The sequence below is a fragment of the Magnolia sinica genome, chromosome 13, assembly GCF_029962835.1.
Source record: "Magnolia sinica isolate HGM2019 chromosome 13, MsV1, whole genome shotgun sequence".
NCBI lineage: Eukaryota > Viridiplantae > Streptophyta > Magnoliopsida > Magnoliales > Magnoliaceae > Magnolia > Magnolia sinica.
In genome coordinates this window covers 40,772,531-40,790,702 of record NC_080585.1, presented here as the reverse complement: position 1 = coordinate 40,790,702, position 18,172 = coordinate 40,772,531, and the positions used below count along the sequence as shown (strand labels likewise).

Sequence of the window (18,172 nt, the reverse complement as noted above, 5' to 3'; positions counted from 1 at the left end):
AACATGGGTACAATGTTAGGATCAGTGGTTAATATCTCTTAATTGTCACGGCTTGTGTCATCTCCACTGAAATTTGCTGCGACTCTCGATTGCAAAACCCTAGCATGACCCGATGAAACAAACGCCACAGAAGCATGCGAGATGTGAGACATAGGATTCCTCAGTGAAATGATTTGTCTTTTTAACTGCAGGGCCATGTCTCACAGGCCCACGTCGCTCTAACCAATCAGCCCACCGGTTGTAGGCAATCCGCGTAGTTAACGACCAACATTCCATGGCGAAAATAGCCCGATGAACGGGCTCAATGTTGCACGGGTGGCAGGGTCTTCTGCACGTGTGCCCCAGCCGCTCCGCTGCCCACCCTCCCGTCTTCCTTACCCCGCCATGTACCTTTCCCACACAAACACGTTCCTTCTCTACAGGACAGTCAAAAATGCCAGCTCAAACTAGGGGCACCGCACTAGCATAGCCCTAACATCCCACATAAGAAAAGCCCCTCTACCTCGCAGTCTTCCGAATCCCATTCTTTCCCTCATCACCAGCCCTCTCTGGTACGTTCTCTCCCTCTTTATTCTTTCCCTTCTCTAGTTTATTTCATCTCCTTCTCGCTTTATTCCTCTCTCCCTTGAAAATTCCAAAGCTGATGGTTCTAAAACTAGGGTTAGGGTTAGGGTTTTTCGTCCCCATGTCAATCGTAACCGGATTTCTTCTCTTTAAAACTACTCCCGATCTCAATTCCTTTCTTCTCTCGCTGTTGTTGATTCTCGCAATGGGTTGCTTCGGCGGTCTTTTGAGCAGTTTATTCCACTCTATGCTTCCTAGAAAGAGAGCCGTCGGAGCCGCAGCAGCAGACGACGACTCCAGCAGCAACTGCACTGAAATCTCCCCCAAGAAGCCGCGCCTCGACAACTTGGTCTCGCCTCTGCCCTCGTCGTCTGACCGAAACCACATGGCACACTCCAACGGCAACCCACCCGAGATCGATGAGGATCTGCACAGCCGGCAGCTTGCTGTCTATGGACGAGAGACGATGCGGAGGCTCTTTGCATCCAATGTCCTTGTCTCTGGGATGCAAGGTCTCGGTGTTGAGATTGGTACGTGCTGTGTTGCTTTATTTTATTTTATTTTATTTTATAAAAATCTTGATCCTTATTGTTTTCTATTCACTCTCCCTTATCTGGATCATATGATTTTATGGCTACCTAGCTGTGTCCTACGATGGATTGGAAGGTTTGACATGAGTATAGCATTGAACCATCTTTTTATGTTCTCGGTCTTCACTTTTTTGTTTAATTTCAGTGGTAACGATCACAAACGAACACAATTCCATTTCTGAAAAACCACACACATGGCACAAGCATGGGATGTCCAAACCATTCATGTGGCCCTACAGGATGCTGCACATAATATCACACCGATTGGTCCCAGACAAAAGACTGTCTTTATTCCTCTTCTTCTTCTGTTTTCAGTGGCCATTTGCTGTTGAAATTGGTGTCTCCAATCTATGCTAGAACAGAGGGTTTCGATCAATCGACAGTCTAGTTCGATCGATCTATAATATCCTGAATATATGAGTTTGCTCGCTGGGCAGTTTTTGGTGGTTTCGATCAATTGACCATTTTGAGCATGTTCGATTGGGGGCTCGATCAATCGTGAAAATTCGGAAAAATAAAATTAACTCTCTGGACACTTTTGAGCATGTTCAATTGGAGGTTCGATCGTTCGAAGGTTGCTTGATCGATGCTTAGATCGACGGCGCGCGCAGTTTTGCGTAATTGCGCAATTTGTTTCTTATTTTGGGTCTAACACTATATATATGTGTGTAATGTAGGATTAGGGTAATCTTAAGTGAACGAGAACTTGTTCTAAATGAGAGCTAGGGTTTTGAGATTGGTTTTTTACATCTTTAAGTCGATTCTATCTCTTATAATTTGTTTTCATAGTAGATTGTCGCTTTGTGCCATGGTTATTAAATTTTTTTTTTTTCTTTTTTCCGCATGGGTTTTTTCATTTAAAGTCGTGTATTCTCTTTGATTGCTTTGTTTGCATTTATCTATCATTTGTGTGATTTGAATTCGGGGTTTGTTTCCGTGGCACCCAACAAGTGGTATTAGAGATATACATTGGGATTCGTGTTTGAATATGAGACATGATGATGAAGGGATCAAACGTGAAGTATGAGACATAGAAGTTCACCGGGAAAAATAACATTGAACTATGGAAGGTGAAGACTGAAGATGAGAGCCCTTCTAGTTCAACAAGGATTGCAACAAGCACTCCTTGGTATAGCGAAGCGTCTTGTAACTATGAACGATGAAGAGTGGGAAGAACTTGATCAGAGGGCGATTACTTCGATTCAATTATATTTATCCGATAATCTCCTTTATAATGCCCTTGATAAGATGTTGGTTTGCAGGGCCTTAGACAAAGTTAGAGAGTTTGTACATGACAAAATCTCTTCCAAACCATCTATATCTGAAGAGGCAACTTTCTAATATAAAGATGGTGGAGGGGTTGAATCTCGATGAGCACATCAATGCCTTTAACAAATTAATTTAGAAACTGACGAGCGTAAAGGTAAAGATTGATGAAGAAAATAAAACCCTTATCCTGTTGACTTCCCTTTCGGATTTTTACGAGAATCTGGTTGATATTTTGTGCCATGGTAGAGACACCTTGGACCTTGACACCGCTATCTTATCGCTGCACGGCTGCAGTCAAAGCAATTGAGAAGGAAGAATGGTGGGGAAGGTACATCTACGGGAGTGCTAGTGTTAGCGGAAGAGCGTCTAAGCAAGAAAAAGGGAAATCACGATCGAGGTCCAAGTCGAAAGGCAAATGGAAGTTGAAGTGTTGGAATTGTGGTAGGCATGAACATATGAAGAAGGATTGTCGGAACTCTAAAGCTCAGAAGGGAGATAAATCAAATGATTCGTTGAGGGAGGCCAATGCAGCATAATCCAGTTAGGAAGTAGGTGGTTGTGACGTATCAACCGCATCCAAATTCGGGTATCTCAATAATGAGTGGATTTTAGATTTGGGGGCATCGTATCACATGTGCCCTCATTAGAGTTGGTTTACCACATAGAACGAGTATGATTGTTGCATGGTATTTATGGGCAATGACTTTGCCTGTAAGGTTGTTGGTATTGGATTAGTGCACGTCAAGATGTTTGATGGAAAGAAATGTATCCTAACAGATGTGAGACACATTTCTGATCTAAAGAAGAATCTGATATTTTTGGGGGCCCTCAATGCACTTGGATGCAATTTCATCGGGTTTGATTGTGTCTTGAAGGTTTCAAAGGGGTCACCCATTGATATGAAAGCACAACGGAGCAGTAACCTTTACAAGTTGGTCGGGAATACTGTATCCAGTGGAGCTGTAACATCTGTAGCAGAGTCCACATTGGCACCTTTGTGGCATGCGCATCTAGGCCACATGAGCGAGCACGATATGAAGGTACTTTTTGATTATTGTTTGATTCCTACATTTAAAAGTGTTGATTTTAATGTATGCGAGTATTGCATATATAGTAAACAATCACGATTGTCTTTTAAGTCTAGAAAACATATAAGTAAAGGTTTGCTTGATTATGTGCATTTGGATGTATGGGGGCTGTCGGCTGTTGTTTATGGAGGGATGTCATCATTTTTTGTCACATTCATAGATGGCTACTCTAGTAAAGTTTGAATTTACTTCATGAAGCATAAATTCAATGTTTTCGCCACCTTTAAGGTGTGGAAGGCGATGGTGGAAAAGCAGATATGACGGAAGTTGAAAATACTAAGGACAAACAACGATGGAGAATTCACTTTTAGGAAATTCAATCAATTTTGCAAATATAGGGGATAGTGAGGTAAGATATAATGAGGCGTACACCAGAGTAGAATGGTGTGGTGGAACGTATGAAACAAACTCTCTTGGAGAGAGTCTGAAGTATGTTGAGTAATGCTGCACTGGGCAAGGAACTATGGATTGAGGCTGTCAATACGAATTGTTACTTAGGAAATTGGTCCCCATCTACGGCCATAGATTGTAAAATTCCAGAAAAAGTGTGGAGTGGTCATTATGTAGACTACTCAGGGCTGCGAGTATTTGGTTGTGATGCTTAGTCTCATGTATGGTCTGTTGAGAAAGAGAAGCTACAACAAAGGGCGAAGAAGTGTATCTTTGTCTGCTATGGTGATGGTGTGAAGGGATACATGCTGTATGACCAAGTCATACGGAAGATTATGATTAAGCAGTGACGTCATGTTTGATGAGTATTCCTTGTTCCGCAATGATGAACACAATGAAACATAAAAGTCAGTGTGGTGCGACACAAGTAGAAGCCAAGCCGTAGGAAGAGGTACAAGAGTAGGTGAGGCGTCCACTTGTGATGAGAAATCCACCGAGAGATTGCAGATTACCAGCGGGATATAGAGATTACTCAAATGTTGCATTCGTTCTTATTATGGATGAGGGTGATCCATCTACCTTTTAGGAAGCATTGTAAGATAGATGCTGAGAAGTGGATGGCGACAATGGAGGATGAGATGGATTGTTTGTACAAGAATGAGATGTAGGAGCTAATGGAGCTTCCCGTTGGGCGTAATGCGATCGGATGTAAGTGGATCTATCGGAAGAAACATGATAGATACAAGGCATAACGAATTGTTATGCACAAAATGAGGGTGTCGACTTTAGCGAGATTTTTGCACCTGTGGTCAAGCAGGTATTTATCAGATTTGTGTTGGTGTTAGTTGCCCAATACAATCTAGAATTGGGACAAATGGATGTGAAGACAACTTTCCTACCTGGGGAAATAGAAGAGCAGATTTACATGAAACAGTCAGAGGGGTTCGAGGTACAAGGGTTAGAGAATAAGGTTTGCAGGTTGAGGAGGTTGTTGTACGACCTGAAATAGTCGCCTAGGTAGTGATACAAAAAAATTGATTCTTTCATGGTGAGTTAGCGGTTTATTCGGAGTGAATTTGATCATTGTGTCTACTTCAGATCACTGAGTGATGAATGATTCATTATATTGGTATTGTATGTTGATAATATGTTTATTGTCAGTCACAACATGTATGAGATCAACATATTGAGCGCTCAATTATCAACGACATTCAAGATGAAAGATCTGGGGGCTGCAAAAAGGTTTCTCGGCATTGATATGCACAGAGATAGGGATAGGAGCAGGTTACAATTGTCTCGGGCAGAATACTTTGAGAAGGTATTGGTCAAGTTTGGGATGGACAAGGTTAAACCGGTTAGCACGCCCAATGATGTTCACTTTCGGCTTTCTTTAGAGCAATGTTCTACTATAGATGAAGAAAAGTAGTTGATGTCTTGTGTGCCCTACTCGATCACAATTGACAGTTTGATGCATGCCATGGTCTTTACGAGACTGAATATTTCACATGTAGTCGTTGTTGTGAGAATGGACATGTCAAATCTTGACAAGCAACATTGAGAGGTGGTGAAATGACTACTTTGGTATCTACGAAGTATGAAGGATTACGTCTTAACATTTGAAAAATCAGATGACAAACTTGTAGGTTATGTGAATTCTGATTATGTAGGAAACGTGGACAATAGAAGGTTGACTTCTGGTTACTCATTTGTATTAGTAGGTGGAGCGATCAGTTGGATGTCGAAGCTTCAGTCCGTGGTTGCTCTTTCCACAACTGAAGTTGAGTATATGGCAGTGATGGAGGCATTCAAAGAAGGTGTTTGGTTGAGAGGAATGATGCATGAGTTGAGTTTTCAGCAAGAGATCACGCCTGTGAATTGTGACAGTGAAAGCACTATCACTTTGGCGAAGATCTTGGTTTACCATTCTAGAACTAAATATATTGATGTTCATCATCATTTTATCCAGCAGGTGCTTGAGGAAGGCAATGTTACTCTTGAGAGGATCCACACGAACATGAATATGGCGGATATGTTTAGGAAAGTGGTTCTTGCAGAGAAGTTAAAATTCTGTTATAGTTCTCTGGGATTGACAAAGGTGTAATGAAGACGGAGTGTGCACGAAAAGTGACGACGTTGTTGATACTATGATGGAGACGATTAGAGATGGTGATAACAACTTGAAGGAATGGAGCATGAAGATTGAAACCACGATGGGGATTGTTGAAATTGGTGTCTCCAACATATGCTGGAACAGTGGATTTCGATCAATCGATAGTTTGGTTCGATCGATCGATAGTACCCCGAATATATGAGTTTGCTCATTGGACAATTTTTGGTGGTTTTGATCGATCGAACCCAAATCGATCGACCGTCTGGGTTTGATCGATCGGGAAGATTTGGAAAAATTAAATTAACTCTTCGGATACTTTTAAGCATGTTTGATTGGAGGCTCGATCGATACTTAGATCGACGACACGTGGTTTTGTATAATTGCGTGATTTGTTTCCTATTCCGGGTGTAACATTATATATATGGGTGTAATGCGGGATTAGGGCAATCTAAGTGAACGACGACTTGTTCTAAAGGAGAGCTAGGGTTATGAGATTATTTTTTCACATTTGTAAGTCGATTTTTATCTCTTTAATTCGTTTTCATAGTGGATTGTTGCTTTGTGCCATGGTTTTTTCCCGCAAGGGTTTTTCCACGTAAATTTGCGTGTTCTCTGTGATTGATTTGTTTGCGTTTATCTATCGTTCGTGTGATTCGAATTTGGGGTTTGCTTCTGTGGCACCCAACATGTGCATGCAGACAATAGGAGAGCTAGGATTGTCCAATAATCCATTTGATGGTTAAGCTCTTGGCGGTCCATGGTAGGGCTCACTTGTTGAATGGTCCAAGGCTTGCTCAAAATTTCCATGTGAATGGTTTTGTGATGTTTGTTAAGGGCCTAACCAATGCTCCAAAAGCCCTATGACTTATGGTGTGTGTCAAGCTAGACCCTTAATTGGATCAAACCATGCCACGGCGCTCCAAAGCCTATATCTTTGGCAGCACCCATTCTTTCCTTTCCACCTGGAAACCTGGAGAGGGAATGCTGCTGCACTCTAGTTGTCCAGGTAGCCGTTGCTATGTTGCGGTGGCTTTCACTGTGGTCCAGGTTGTCCTTTTGTAACTCGACACAGTACATAGTGTTTTCTCTGATGCCAAATGTTAAGAACCTAACCAATATGCCAAGAGCCCAAGGACTGATGGGATGTGTCCAGCTAGAACTTCATGATTGTTTTGAGGAATGATGAATAGTTGGTTGTTGCAATTTAAAAATTGCTATAGATTATCATTTTACGAATTGGGTTGGGCAAAAAATTTCCGGGGTGTGTTTAAAAGTATGTTGTCAATAAAGTGGGCAGTGTACGTTACTGCCCAAACCCAAAACAATTTCTTTCCCTTTCAGGCACTGAAAGGAAATGGATACTAATTTGGGTTGGAGAAAAATCCAAAGAACACGGTCCTGCATAGTGGGGTTTCTTCCCCACTGCCCTAAAAGCATCCCTGAAAGGAACTCGTTTGGTTCTGCCAAAATATCCATATTTGGGGTACAGGCACACCTCTTAGTTTAATATCCTTTACCAACTTTTCAGATTCAATGGCAGCTTCATTGATCTCCACAGCAGAGATCAGCTTGGTCTGTCTGCTCTCTCTCTCTCTCTCTCTCTCTCTCTCTCTCTCTCTCTCTTTTATCTCAAATTTATGATTTTTTGGCTATACTTCGTGGTTGTTTTGATGATGATTGATGAATTGAATGTTGCAAGCTTTTATGGGATTTTCTTATTGCCTTTCTCTATGAAAGATGTTCATATATTCATTTTTCATCGGCTTTGACTTCTGAGATTTTTGCTTTTAGATGTATTATCATATTTTAGATTTTTTAGATTTTTGCTTTTCAGTGCATTATTATCTTTTTAGATTTTGCTGACCTTGCATGGCAGGGACAAGCTGTGATGATGGTGATATTAGTTTCTAGATTTCAAGATCCACATATTGTTGTGTCTGAATTCAGTTTCTGCTATCAGTGAGAGCCTTTGTTGGGATTTTAGTATTATAGCCATTGTTTGATGAATCTCTGACCCAGGTTGTGGGTTTTGTTTTTCTGAATGTGTTTCTGCGGCAAGACTTGAGTGAGTGGAGTTCCTGCAATGGAAGTGCATGAGCATTACATTGGTGTGATACAGGCACATATGCATGTGTTACAAACATTTGTTAGCTATTTGGTCCTCGTGTAGATTACATACATGTTCAGTGACATATATGACCGCTGAAACCCTCCACCAAGATCTTATTGTTACACTCTCAACCCATGACCTACATGGTTGCAACTTGCGTGGTTTTAGCTTATGTGGACAATGTTGTGCACCGAAAGGGAAGGGACTTTCCTTTGAATTGGTCAGACTGGGCCATGCCTATTCAAAAATCTGCTTTTGCTGAATCGACCCTGGTGCCTATTAACAACCTTAATAGTAGCTGGATCAAGTTCACAAGCAGTGGATTTGTGAATGGAGCACCTTTGTTTGATGGAATCAAATTAGAGTATGATGAACCTAATCGTGTTATGCAACACGGTTTTTTAACAACAAAATCTACCACGTGAGATTTGGGTGGAGATTGGGTTCATGTTAATAACCAAAAGAAAGATTCTAAGGATGTAGGGTTTCAAGCAAATGTATTGGTATTTGAAAGAACATTGATGTTTCAATTGAGGCAAAGGTGACCAGTGGAATTGTTTGTCATTTTTGTGGAAAGATTCCTTGAAGAACAATAACTAATAATTTTCATTGACATTATGGGAAGTTTGGTAATCTGTGGATGCCATGTGGCAATATCAAAGAACGAAAATTTGCTTTGAGTGGGGTATTGCTTTTGTTTATTTCGAAGAGAATAGAGAATCTGAAGAGGTAGGATGTTGCTTGCTTGCAAGGATGGCAATCAACTTTGCTAATAGCCTAATATGGTCAGGAAGTTCTCAACTTGGTGCCTTGGAGGGACTTGGAGGTTTGATCATGGCATATAAGAAAGGTGTTGATTATGTACGAAAGAAGCTCTTCTGTGAAGCTTAGGTTGAAGCTTGAAGCTGAATCCATGGTATGCGGGTCTTCCTTTAAGAAAGCCGTTCTTGATGGGAACTTGGTTATTGGTAGGAGGTCAGGTAAGGAGCCTCAGAACAAGAACCTTAGGGGGGCCCTTTAGTAAGTAAAGTTTGTATGTTATTGAAGTGGTAAAGGGGTTGAGCTAGCTATTGGTACTTTCAGGCTTAGTCCGTAGTTGGTTGGTCTTAGGCCTAGGTTCCTAGGCTGGCTTAATACGGTTAGGTCTAGAAGTACATGCCTGATTAGTAGGTAGTTCAGTTGGGTCAAGCTCATTGGTTTCTCTCAGGAACTCTTGCTTTCATTTTCCAAAAGGTTCCAGAAAAGTGGAACTTGAAGTTCCTCTTGAAAAATTGTGGCAGGTTTAGTTCTAGCAACTTTGGGCTACTCCTTCGAAGAGGTTTTCCCTCCCTTGTTAGATACATGGATGATATCCGCACTCCCTTTTAGGTGGACCAAAGCCCCAACCATTAAATGTCATTGATAAAAATTAGAATGATCACATGAACCTAGTTGTTTGACCGAAGGTAGGACTGGTGTTCTAAGTATCGGTATCGCTATAAGATTCGCTAGCCGAGGATATGGAAACAATATCAATATCACCAATAATATCGCCAATAATGGGAAATGCGGGGAAACATGGGGAAAACGGTGGAATTTTCCAGTGAAACTTCAAGAGATGCTAAAATACGCATTTGCATATTTAGGAATTAGAAAATTGCAAAAAGAATGCATACATAAATAGTTTCCAGTTAGTGGGGTCCTAAAAGCATGTGTTGTCGTAAGAAATCAGTCTAACCATCGCATCCATCCCATCTATCCATCTAACCACCTCATATGTCCATCCAACCCTCCATCCAAACATCCATTAATATTTCAGAATATCTACAACATGTGATATTATGCTGAGAAATCGTCGACAACTTGAAGGGAAATGAAAGATTGTGGTCTCAATATCACCATGTTGCAATAAAGGTAATCTCCCAATATTATTGGGGTTAACTTAGATGAAGAGGAACTTCTCCTTTATGCGAAGCGTTTTGGTTGTAGTGCGGCCTCTTTTCCTTACTCTTTTGTTGGGCTCCCTTTAGGCATCCCCCCGAAATCGGTGTGTAACAAGGTCATCCTCAGATTTGAGAGGTTTCTCGCTAAGTGGCAAAGTCATTATCTCTCTCATTAGGGGGTCGCTTGACTCTCATAAAATCTGCCCTCTCGAATCTCCCAGTCTATTTTATGTCGCTGTACAGCTGCGCTTTTGTTGTCCTCAATACCATTGACAAAATCAGGCGCGATTTCTTATGGCATGGCAAAGAAGACATGAAGAGGTTCCATCTTATGGATTGGAAGCAAGTTTGCAAGCATATTTCTGAAGGTAGCTTAGGTATTAGAGACCTCAAGCAGATGAATAGGGCTTTGCTCAACAAATGGATCTGGAGGCTTGGCTCGGTGCAGAACAGTCTGTGGAATTCAGTCATTAAATGCAAATACGGTAGATCCATAGGGGGGTGGTGGACCAATCCCTCGTCTTCCTATAGGGCCTCTACGATTTGGAAGGGTATTCTACGCCTTAAAGATGAGGTCTTAAAGGGTATCGGTTTCGAGATAGGTCAAGGGGATAGGATCCGCTTTTTGAAAGACAACTGGATTGTGGATGCCCCTCTTAAAGACGTTTTCTAGCCTATCTTTCGGCTGACCCCCAATCAGGATATAATGGTGGTTGAATATTTCTCTATCATTCAAGGTAAACCGGTGTGGAATATCTGCTGCAGGGGGAACCTCGAGGATTGGGAGATTCCTGTTTTTGCAAATCTCCTCGAATGCGTCTCCTACGCTAATCCCAACCTCGAAGATAACGACAGAATTATATGGAAGAAAGATAAGTCCTACTCAGTGAGATCTTTCTTCTCCCATCTCTGCTCTCTCCAGCCGGCATCTTTAGATTCCCACCCCCCCGCGCAAGGTAGTGGCTTTCGCCTGGCTGGTTGCTAACAAGAGAATTCTCACGATCAACAATCTGAGTAAAAGAGGAATGGTTCTCCCCAACATTTGTCTTTGCTGCATGAAGAACGCGGAGTCCATCGACCATCTAATGCTTCACTGTCCTTTCATTTCAGTTTTATGGGCTGATTTTGCTGGGCGGTTCAATGTTCACCGGTGCATTTTCGGCTCTGTGGTCCTCCAGCTTGAGGCTTGGCACGGTATCAAGCTCGGGAAGTTGAAGACATAGATCTGGAGAATGTCAATCCTCGCCATCTAGTGGTTCGTCTGGCTAGAGAGAAACGATAGGTGTTTCAGAAACTGTTCCTCCTCAGCTGAGTTAGTCTCCTTCAAAGCTCTTAATCTAGTGATTGAATGGGCCACTTATACGGATGCGTTAAGGGAAGTCGACTTTACGTCTCTTTTTACTGAGTGGCAAGTGCTATCTCAGCGCTAGTCCTCTTATTATTTTTTCTTGTTTTTGCTGTTTCCTTTGTTTTTCCTGTTTTTTAGCTTTGTATCCTTCTTTTTTCTTAATATATTCTTGTCAATTCTCAAAAAAAAAAAAACAATGTTATTGATATTATCATCGACAAATTGAACACTGTGTACAACCATGTGCCCATAAAAAAATTTAAACGGATTTTTTTTAGTAAACTGGTTTATGGTGATATTTCAATAATATCACCAATACATTAACAATACAAGTGACACGTGGAATTTACACAATTGAAAATATTGGCGATACATTGACAATAGAAGCGACACTTGGAATTTACATAGTAAAAATTATTGGCGATACATTGGTAATATCGATATATTGGTGATACTTAGCGACACATTGCCGATACTTGGAATTTTTGATATTACTAGTGTTATCGGTATCACTACCAGTGTTATCGGAATCGACGAGTTGGAGATATGTATGGTATCGGGTATACTTTGAACAATGGGTAAGACCCACCATGAACGTAGTTGTTTGACCAAAGGCAGGACCAATTTTTCCATATCATTATCGCACTATGTATCGCACCCTTGGGACACGAATATGTATTGGTTATTGCACGGGATATATCAGTTTTATCATGTAATTTATCACACATTTTAGGAAACATTGAGAAATTATTCGATTTTTTTTTTTTTCAATTAAACTCTAGGGATTGTTAAAAAGACATTAATACACACTTTTAAATCATAACATCACAAAAAAACAATTGCACATAATAGGTTTCCCTTGTATAGGGTCCTAAGCTATGTGTCGTCTGACTGAATTGATGCAACCATATTCAAAGTCAATTTATATAATTCAAAAATATAAGAAGACATTTATGTAAACACAACCAACACATTCAAAAGCAAAATAAAGTAAAAATTTAGAAATATACCTTTGTATGATGTGTATGGCTGTGGCTCAGACTCACATAGAGCTACGTGGTAGCTTTAAATCATCATCTCCATCTAGACGGGGCTGGGAATGATGCTGTTGCTCCACAAATTGACAATACTGTGCCCGGGTCATAGTTGAATGACACCAGTGAAGATACTCTCTAACATAATGCTAGTATTCATTTTCTCCGAACTAAACCAGTATGTCCATTCGTGGGTATTGTGTAATCGTTACAATCTGTGGCTGATATGGATAGGGGGTGGGCATGTATATATCTTTGGAGTAATCATATTGGACCACCTACCTTCAAATTTCGTAATCGAAGGTTGAAATTCTTGATTTTCCATGCAAAATATGAAGAATCATGTATTGCTAACCATTTTGGAACCGATTTGGTATGATTTAAGCAAAGAAGAAGAAGAAGACGAAAAAGAAGAAGAATCAGAAACAAAGGATCAAAATGCGAAAATACTCATCGAATTGAAACCAGCCTCAAATTGGTTTTAATCTTTATTCTGGCTCGAAAATGTCGTTTTTCTTTGAAATGATCCAAGAGGATGGATCGAAATCCACTCTAGATGTGTTTAAAGATGAAAGAAATTTGGAAAATGAGGAAAACTGGAGTTTTTTGAGGTTTTTCTTCATCTAGCCCCAACTTGCAAACGGTGTTGAGGATAATTTGTTGATATCGATAAATATTGTTGATACTAAAGGAAAAACAAAAGAGGAATGCATGATATATTGCGATAACTGCGATATCGTGCGATACATTGCGATATTTTGACAGACACCCTGGATTTCATATACTCAAGGGGTCTATTGTATCATTGGTATGGGATAACGATAATATCGACCGATATATTGGCCAATATCAATGATACTGCAAACGTTAGGTGGGACCCACTTGATGGATGATATTGATCGGTGATAAGAGTCTGGATCTCCTCTTGAAAAAGGTGGTATTTTAAGTTCCAACAACCTTATGCTACTCTTTCCAACAAGTTCCACCTCTTGGTTTGATTGGGGTTGTGAATGGGTCGGGTTTGTGTAAAGTCCTACAGATACAGTACTTGGTACTCGAGCTGATCGGGTTTAGGTACCCGTTGGGTATGCATTGGGTCATGGGAAGGGGTGAGTTAAGACACATCAAGCGAAAAAGTTGATGGGGGCTGCATAATAACATTTTATTTTAATTTTCAAAATGAAAGGCGGTAATTTTAGTTTGAATAATATTTTGGACTTGAGAATGATTACACTGTGCACAATCTAAGAAGTTATGAAACAGAGGGTTATACCACATGATAAAGAGGGTCTGAGGGGCTAATCTTGTTGAATATGCGGTTTTATGATTTGGGCAAGTCCAAAGTTGTATATGGATGAGTCCAGTGACCATGACTAATTTGAATGGTGTCAGATGTATCCAATGATTGCCCTTCTCCCATTGTTGATTTAGACAATTTATTTAAATTTGATGTGAAGACTAGGGAGGTTGCCAGATTATTGTATTTTCCCTCTTGATGTTAGAAAAGTTTGTAGAATTCCTAAAGCTCACTATCTTGGAGTCCAACTAGGAAGTAAGGTCAAGCAGAACTCAAAAGGCAATTGAAACTCGATTGATTGTCTTGCAAAAGGTTGCTTCTTCATATTTGCCCTTTTATTGTGCATTGATTGGTACAATAGTCTTAATCTCTCTCGGTGAGAGCAGTAGCAAGTTTGCGGAGAGCGGTAGCAAGTTCTGCGGAGGGTGGTTTGCATGGAGGCAGACGTCGTACAGAGGGATTTGGAGGAGGGGGAAATGCTTCATCGGGATGACGATCATTATCAGTGGCAGACCGTAGATAGGAAAGGTGGGAAATGCAGGGAGGTGGTCAGGAGGGTGAAGAATAGAGCCTCATACCCAACTTGTTCAAAGCGCTAGATTCGGCCCAGAAAGGATGGATCCCAAGAAGTCATCCACAATGTGAAAGATATTAAAAAAGACGCCAGGGAATGTGGCGGGGCCTGGCAGGACTGCCTCGACTGCCCATTATCGCCGCGGGATTTCATTCAAGGAAGCTCTGATCAATTCCGGGGGAACTTCATCTCAGCCCATTCACATCTGACCTCAAACCAATCTCCCCTCGTTTCCGGAGAAACGTCCAGATATTGGTTTCGAGGTCTCAACCACACCTGATCTACGGTCCATCAGCATTAGCATCGATCGTCTGGAGCGTTCAAAAAGAGAGTTGCAGGATACGGTAGTGGTGACAACTCGGGACGGTGCCTCGATTTCTCGAGTCTGCCAGTGGATCACGGAGTGTTGTGGTTTGAGTCCGACGAACTATTCTATTAAGCCAATAGGATATTATGATTTGTGGATTAAGGTTTGCTCGGGTATAAACCCGGAACTTATCACTATGGCTGGAGCCCTCCATTCCGATGATTTGATTCTGAAGGTTCAAAAATGGGGCGATTACTCCATATTTGGGATGGAAGAATTTTGGGTCCTCATCTGGGGGGTCCCGCTCGAGCTATGGTATAACGACTTCTTTATCGAAGCAGTCAACAGGATCGGTACTCTTATTCAGGTTGACAAGAAGACAACAATGGGGGAGGAGATGGCAGTTATCCGAGCTCAAATCAGACGAAAAAAGGGAGACCCATTGCCATCTCAACTGCAGGTTACGGTGGAAGATAGAGTGGTGGTTCTGCCGATCCTTCGAGAGACGAAGGAGGAGCTCCACCCTAGGTGGGGAGAATTTTGGAAGTTGAAGGAGACTGCTTCTCCTCCACCTCAAGCGGGCGTCGTCTCGGCAAAATCTCATGTTCCATACTCCGCTGGAACACCGAACATTTCTCTCCTGGCGTGATTCGAGAGTCTTCTCGCACGCGTGAGCTACATGACTGCCAGACGCATGTCCATCCCGACTTGCGCGGTTGCCAGACGCGTGTCCCTCCCGTGGACGCTGCTCGGGTTTCGCGTGCAGTCTCTCCTCCGAGCGAGAGTCGTGCATCCCCGATTCCATGTGCGACCCATCCGATTGCAACACGTGGCGCCTGTTTTGCTCGGTGTGACACGCACGCGCTTGTCTCGCACGACTCTCCTCGCGAATCTCACGATCCCATTACTTCAGGCGTGCCGTTCACGCGAGGGGAGTCGTCTGGTGTCAGAATTGTCAACCTCTCTCCTGCGAAGGCGACGTGTGTCTATGTGCGGGGCTCGAGACACTCACGATCGTCCATCTCATCTCCTGAGATTACGCCATGTCAACAAGGGTCGGCAGAAGTCTCCAATGTGTCGCATGCAAATTCAAAGTGGACACCTGGCATTGCAGCTGTTGATATTGCGCTTTCTTTCAACAGCTATGGCAGGACACCTGGCATTGCAGCTGTTGATATTGCGCTTTCTTTCAACAGCTATGGCAGGATCAGCGATTCTGATCCAGCCCTGCCGATCGATTCGGGTATGGAAGGTCATTCTCGCCTGAGCACTTTCAATCAAATCTTTCCCCCCAAGCCGACCTAAATTTCGATCGGTGCCTCGTTCCGGTCCAAACCTCTCCAACTCTAAATCCGACCCTTTGCGTCTTCAAAAGTCGACGATCCCCAATACGCCAAAAGAAAGTGAAGGAGAAACATCAGACGGCAGAGGTTCATGAAGCTGAGTTTGACTATTCTTCATGGGATTTGGATGGGCCCGCATCGCCAACCTCTGGGATGTCGTCTTCTCTGGCTGTTAGGGATGCTCTATCTGACCAAGATCTATCCTCGTTCTTCCAAGATGGGATTGGAGAAGATATTCTTGATGCGGAACCTCTTCAAATGTGCGTTGGTTCACTGCCAGTTAAGGATGGCACTTCAAAGGAGCAGACGGATGAGCACGGGGCTAGAGCGAAACTTGTTGATAAAATCCATCAGAAAGAATGGGTGAGAAAGGCCGTCAGTCACGTGGGAAGGGCGCTCAGGCTCTCTTTCGGTGATTGCCCGAAAGACTTTGCTGCCCTGTTCCACCGTGTGGAAACTCATGGGAGGCCTATCTCCGAGTCCAGAACCCCCACTAGACATCTGTCTAAATCCTGTAGCAACAGGGAGCTTCAAAGGCTTGCTGACAGACCTCCCTCAGCTGGCAATATCGTCTTCAGGGCGTCCAACCAGGTATCTCGGGGCAGCGTGGTGATATCATGAAGATCTTCTCTTGGAATGTGAGGGGAGTGGGCTCATCTCAGAAGCACAGACTCATCAAGGACTCGTGTGGGAGGAAAAATCCTGATGTTATTTGCTTTCAGGAAACCAAAATTCAGAAATTTGACGTTCGGCTCTTAAGATCGCTCTGGAATGCGACGGATGCTTCTTGGGTCATGTTGGACGTGATTGGATCTGCGGGAGGCATTCTTGTGGCGTGGAAATCAGCCCAATGGTCGCTGCTTGATAGTTGGTTTGGGACTTATTCTGTTTAGATTATCCTCCAGGATAAAGCGTCCCCGTTTTGCTGCCTCATCTCGTCGGTTCATGGCCCTACGCAGGACTTATCGTCAGGATTTCTTAGAAGAATTAATAAGGTCCAGGCAGAGATTTGTGGGCCCTTGTTGTTTTGCGGGTGACTTCAACGTAGTTAGAAATGTGGAAGAAAAATCTATTGGTCGCAGGACATCCCCCTCGATGCATGCTTTCTCCTCCTGGATCAACAATCAAGAATTGCTAGACCTTCCTCTTCTCGGTGCCAGATTCACGTGGACTAACGATAGAGCAGATCCGATCTTTTCCAGGTTGGACCGTTTCCTGATTTCCCTAGAATGGTTGGATCAATTCCCGTTAGTGTCCTAGACTGCTCTCTCGAGAACAACTTCGGATCATTGCCCGATCCTTCTTGCGTTAGACGACCAAAATTGGGGCCCGAAACCGTTTAAGTTTGAGATATCGTGGACCAAAATTGAAGGTTTCTCGCAAATGATTGCTGACTGGTGGGATAACTTCTCTGTGGAAGGCTTTGCTGGGTATAGGCTTGGCTGCAAGCCGAGGATGTTGCGTGAGAAGCTCAAGATTTGGAAGAAGTCGGAATTCAAAAATAGGAATTCGATATCGGAAGCCTTACTAAAAGATTTAAAAGCGCTTGATGCTGACGTTGAAGCAGGATATAAGCCTCTTGATTTCCTGTCTAGACGTATACAGATTATTCAGGCCTTATCCGCCCGCGTCCTTGAAGATGAAATAAATTGGAAACAAAAATCCCGGTCTAGATGGATTAAGGAGGGTGACAGTAATACGAAATATTTCCATGCTATTGCCAGTATGAATGCTAGAAGAAACAAAATAAGTAGTATTGTGGTTGATGGCATCTGGATTGAAGACAGGGAGCAAATTGTTGAAGAAGCGATCCGTTACTTCAAAGCGCAATTTCAAGGTGAGAGGTGGGGCAGACCTACTTTGGACAATCTGTATATGCTAAGTGTATCTGATACCGACTCTTGTACCCTAGAAGCCCCCTTCAGCGAGGAGGAAGTGCGGAAAGCTGTGGCGGCGCTAGCTGGAGACAAGGCCCCGGGCCTGGACGGTTTCCCGATTCTTTTCTTCCAAGTTTTCTGGCACATTCTCAAGAAAGATCTTATGGAGTTTGTGAGGGAGTTTTATGAGAGAGGCAGATTGTCGAAGGGTCTGGGGGCTTCTTTCATCGCGCTCATTTCAAAAGCTTTAGGGGCTGCTGCGCTCAAGGATTATAGACCCATTAGTCTTCTTGGGAGCCCTTACAAAATCCTGGCTAAAGTGCTTGCTTCTTGGCTGAATATGGTTATA

At 42.6% G+C, this 18,172-nt stretch overlaps 1 protein-coding gene across 4 annotated transcripts in view; it reads left to right on the top strand.

The window, feature by feature from the left end:
- The first annotated feature begins 275 nt into the window (after window positions 1–275).
- LOC131223647 (ubiquitin-activating enzyme E1 2-like) overlaps window positions 276–18,172 on the top strand; it is a 52,182-nt gene continuing 34,285 nt past the window's right edge. For 2 of the 4 annotated variants that reach the window (XM_058219100.1, XM_058219099.1), the window contains exon 1: window positions 563–1,094. In XM_058219100.1, the coding sequence (XP_058075083.1) occupies window positions 644–1,094 (451 nt within the window). In that variant the 5' untranslated portion in view covers window positions 563–643. The other 2 variants (XM_058219101.1, XM_058219102.1) reach the window with 2 other exon arrangements.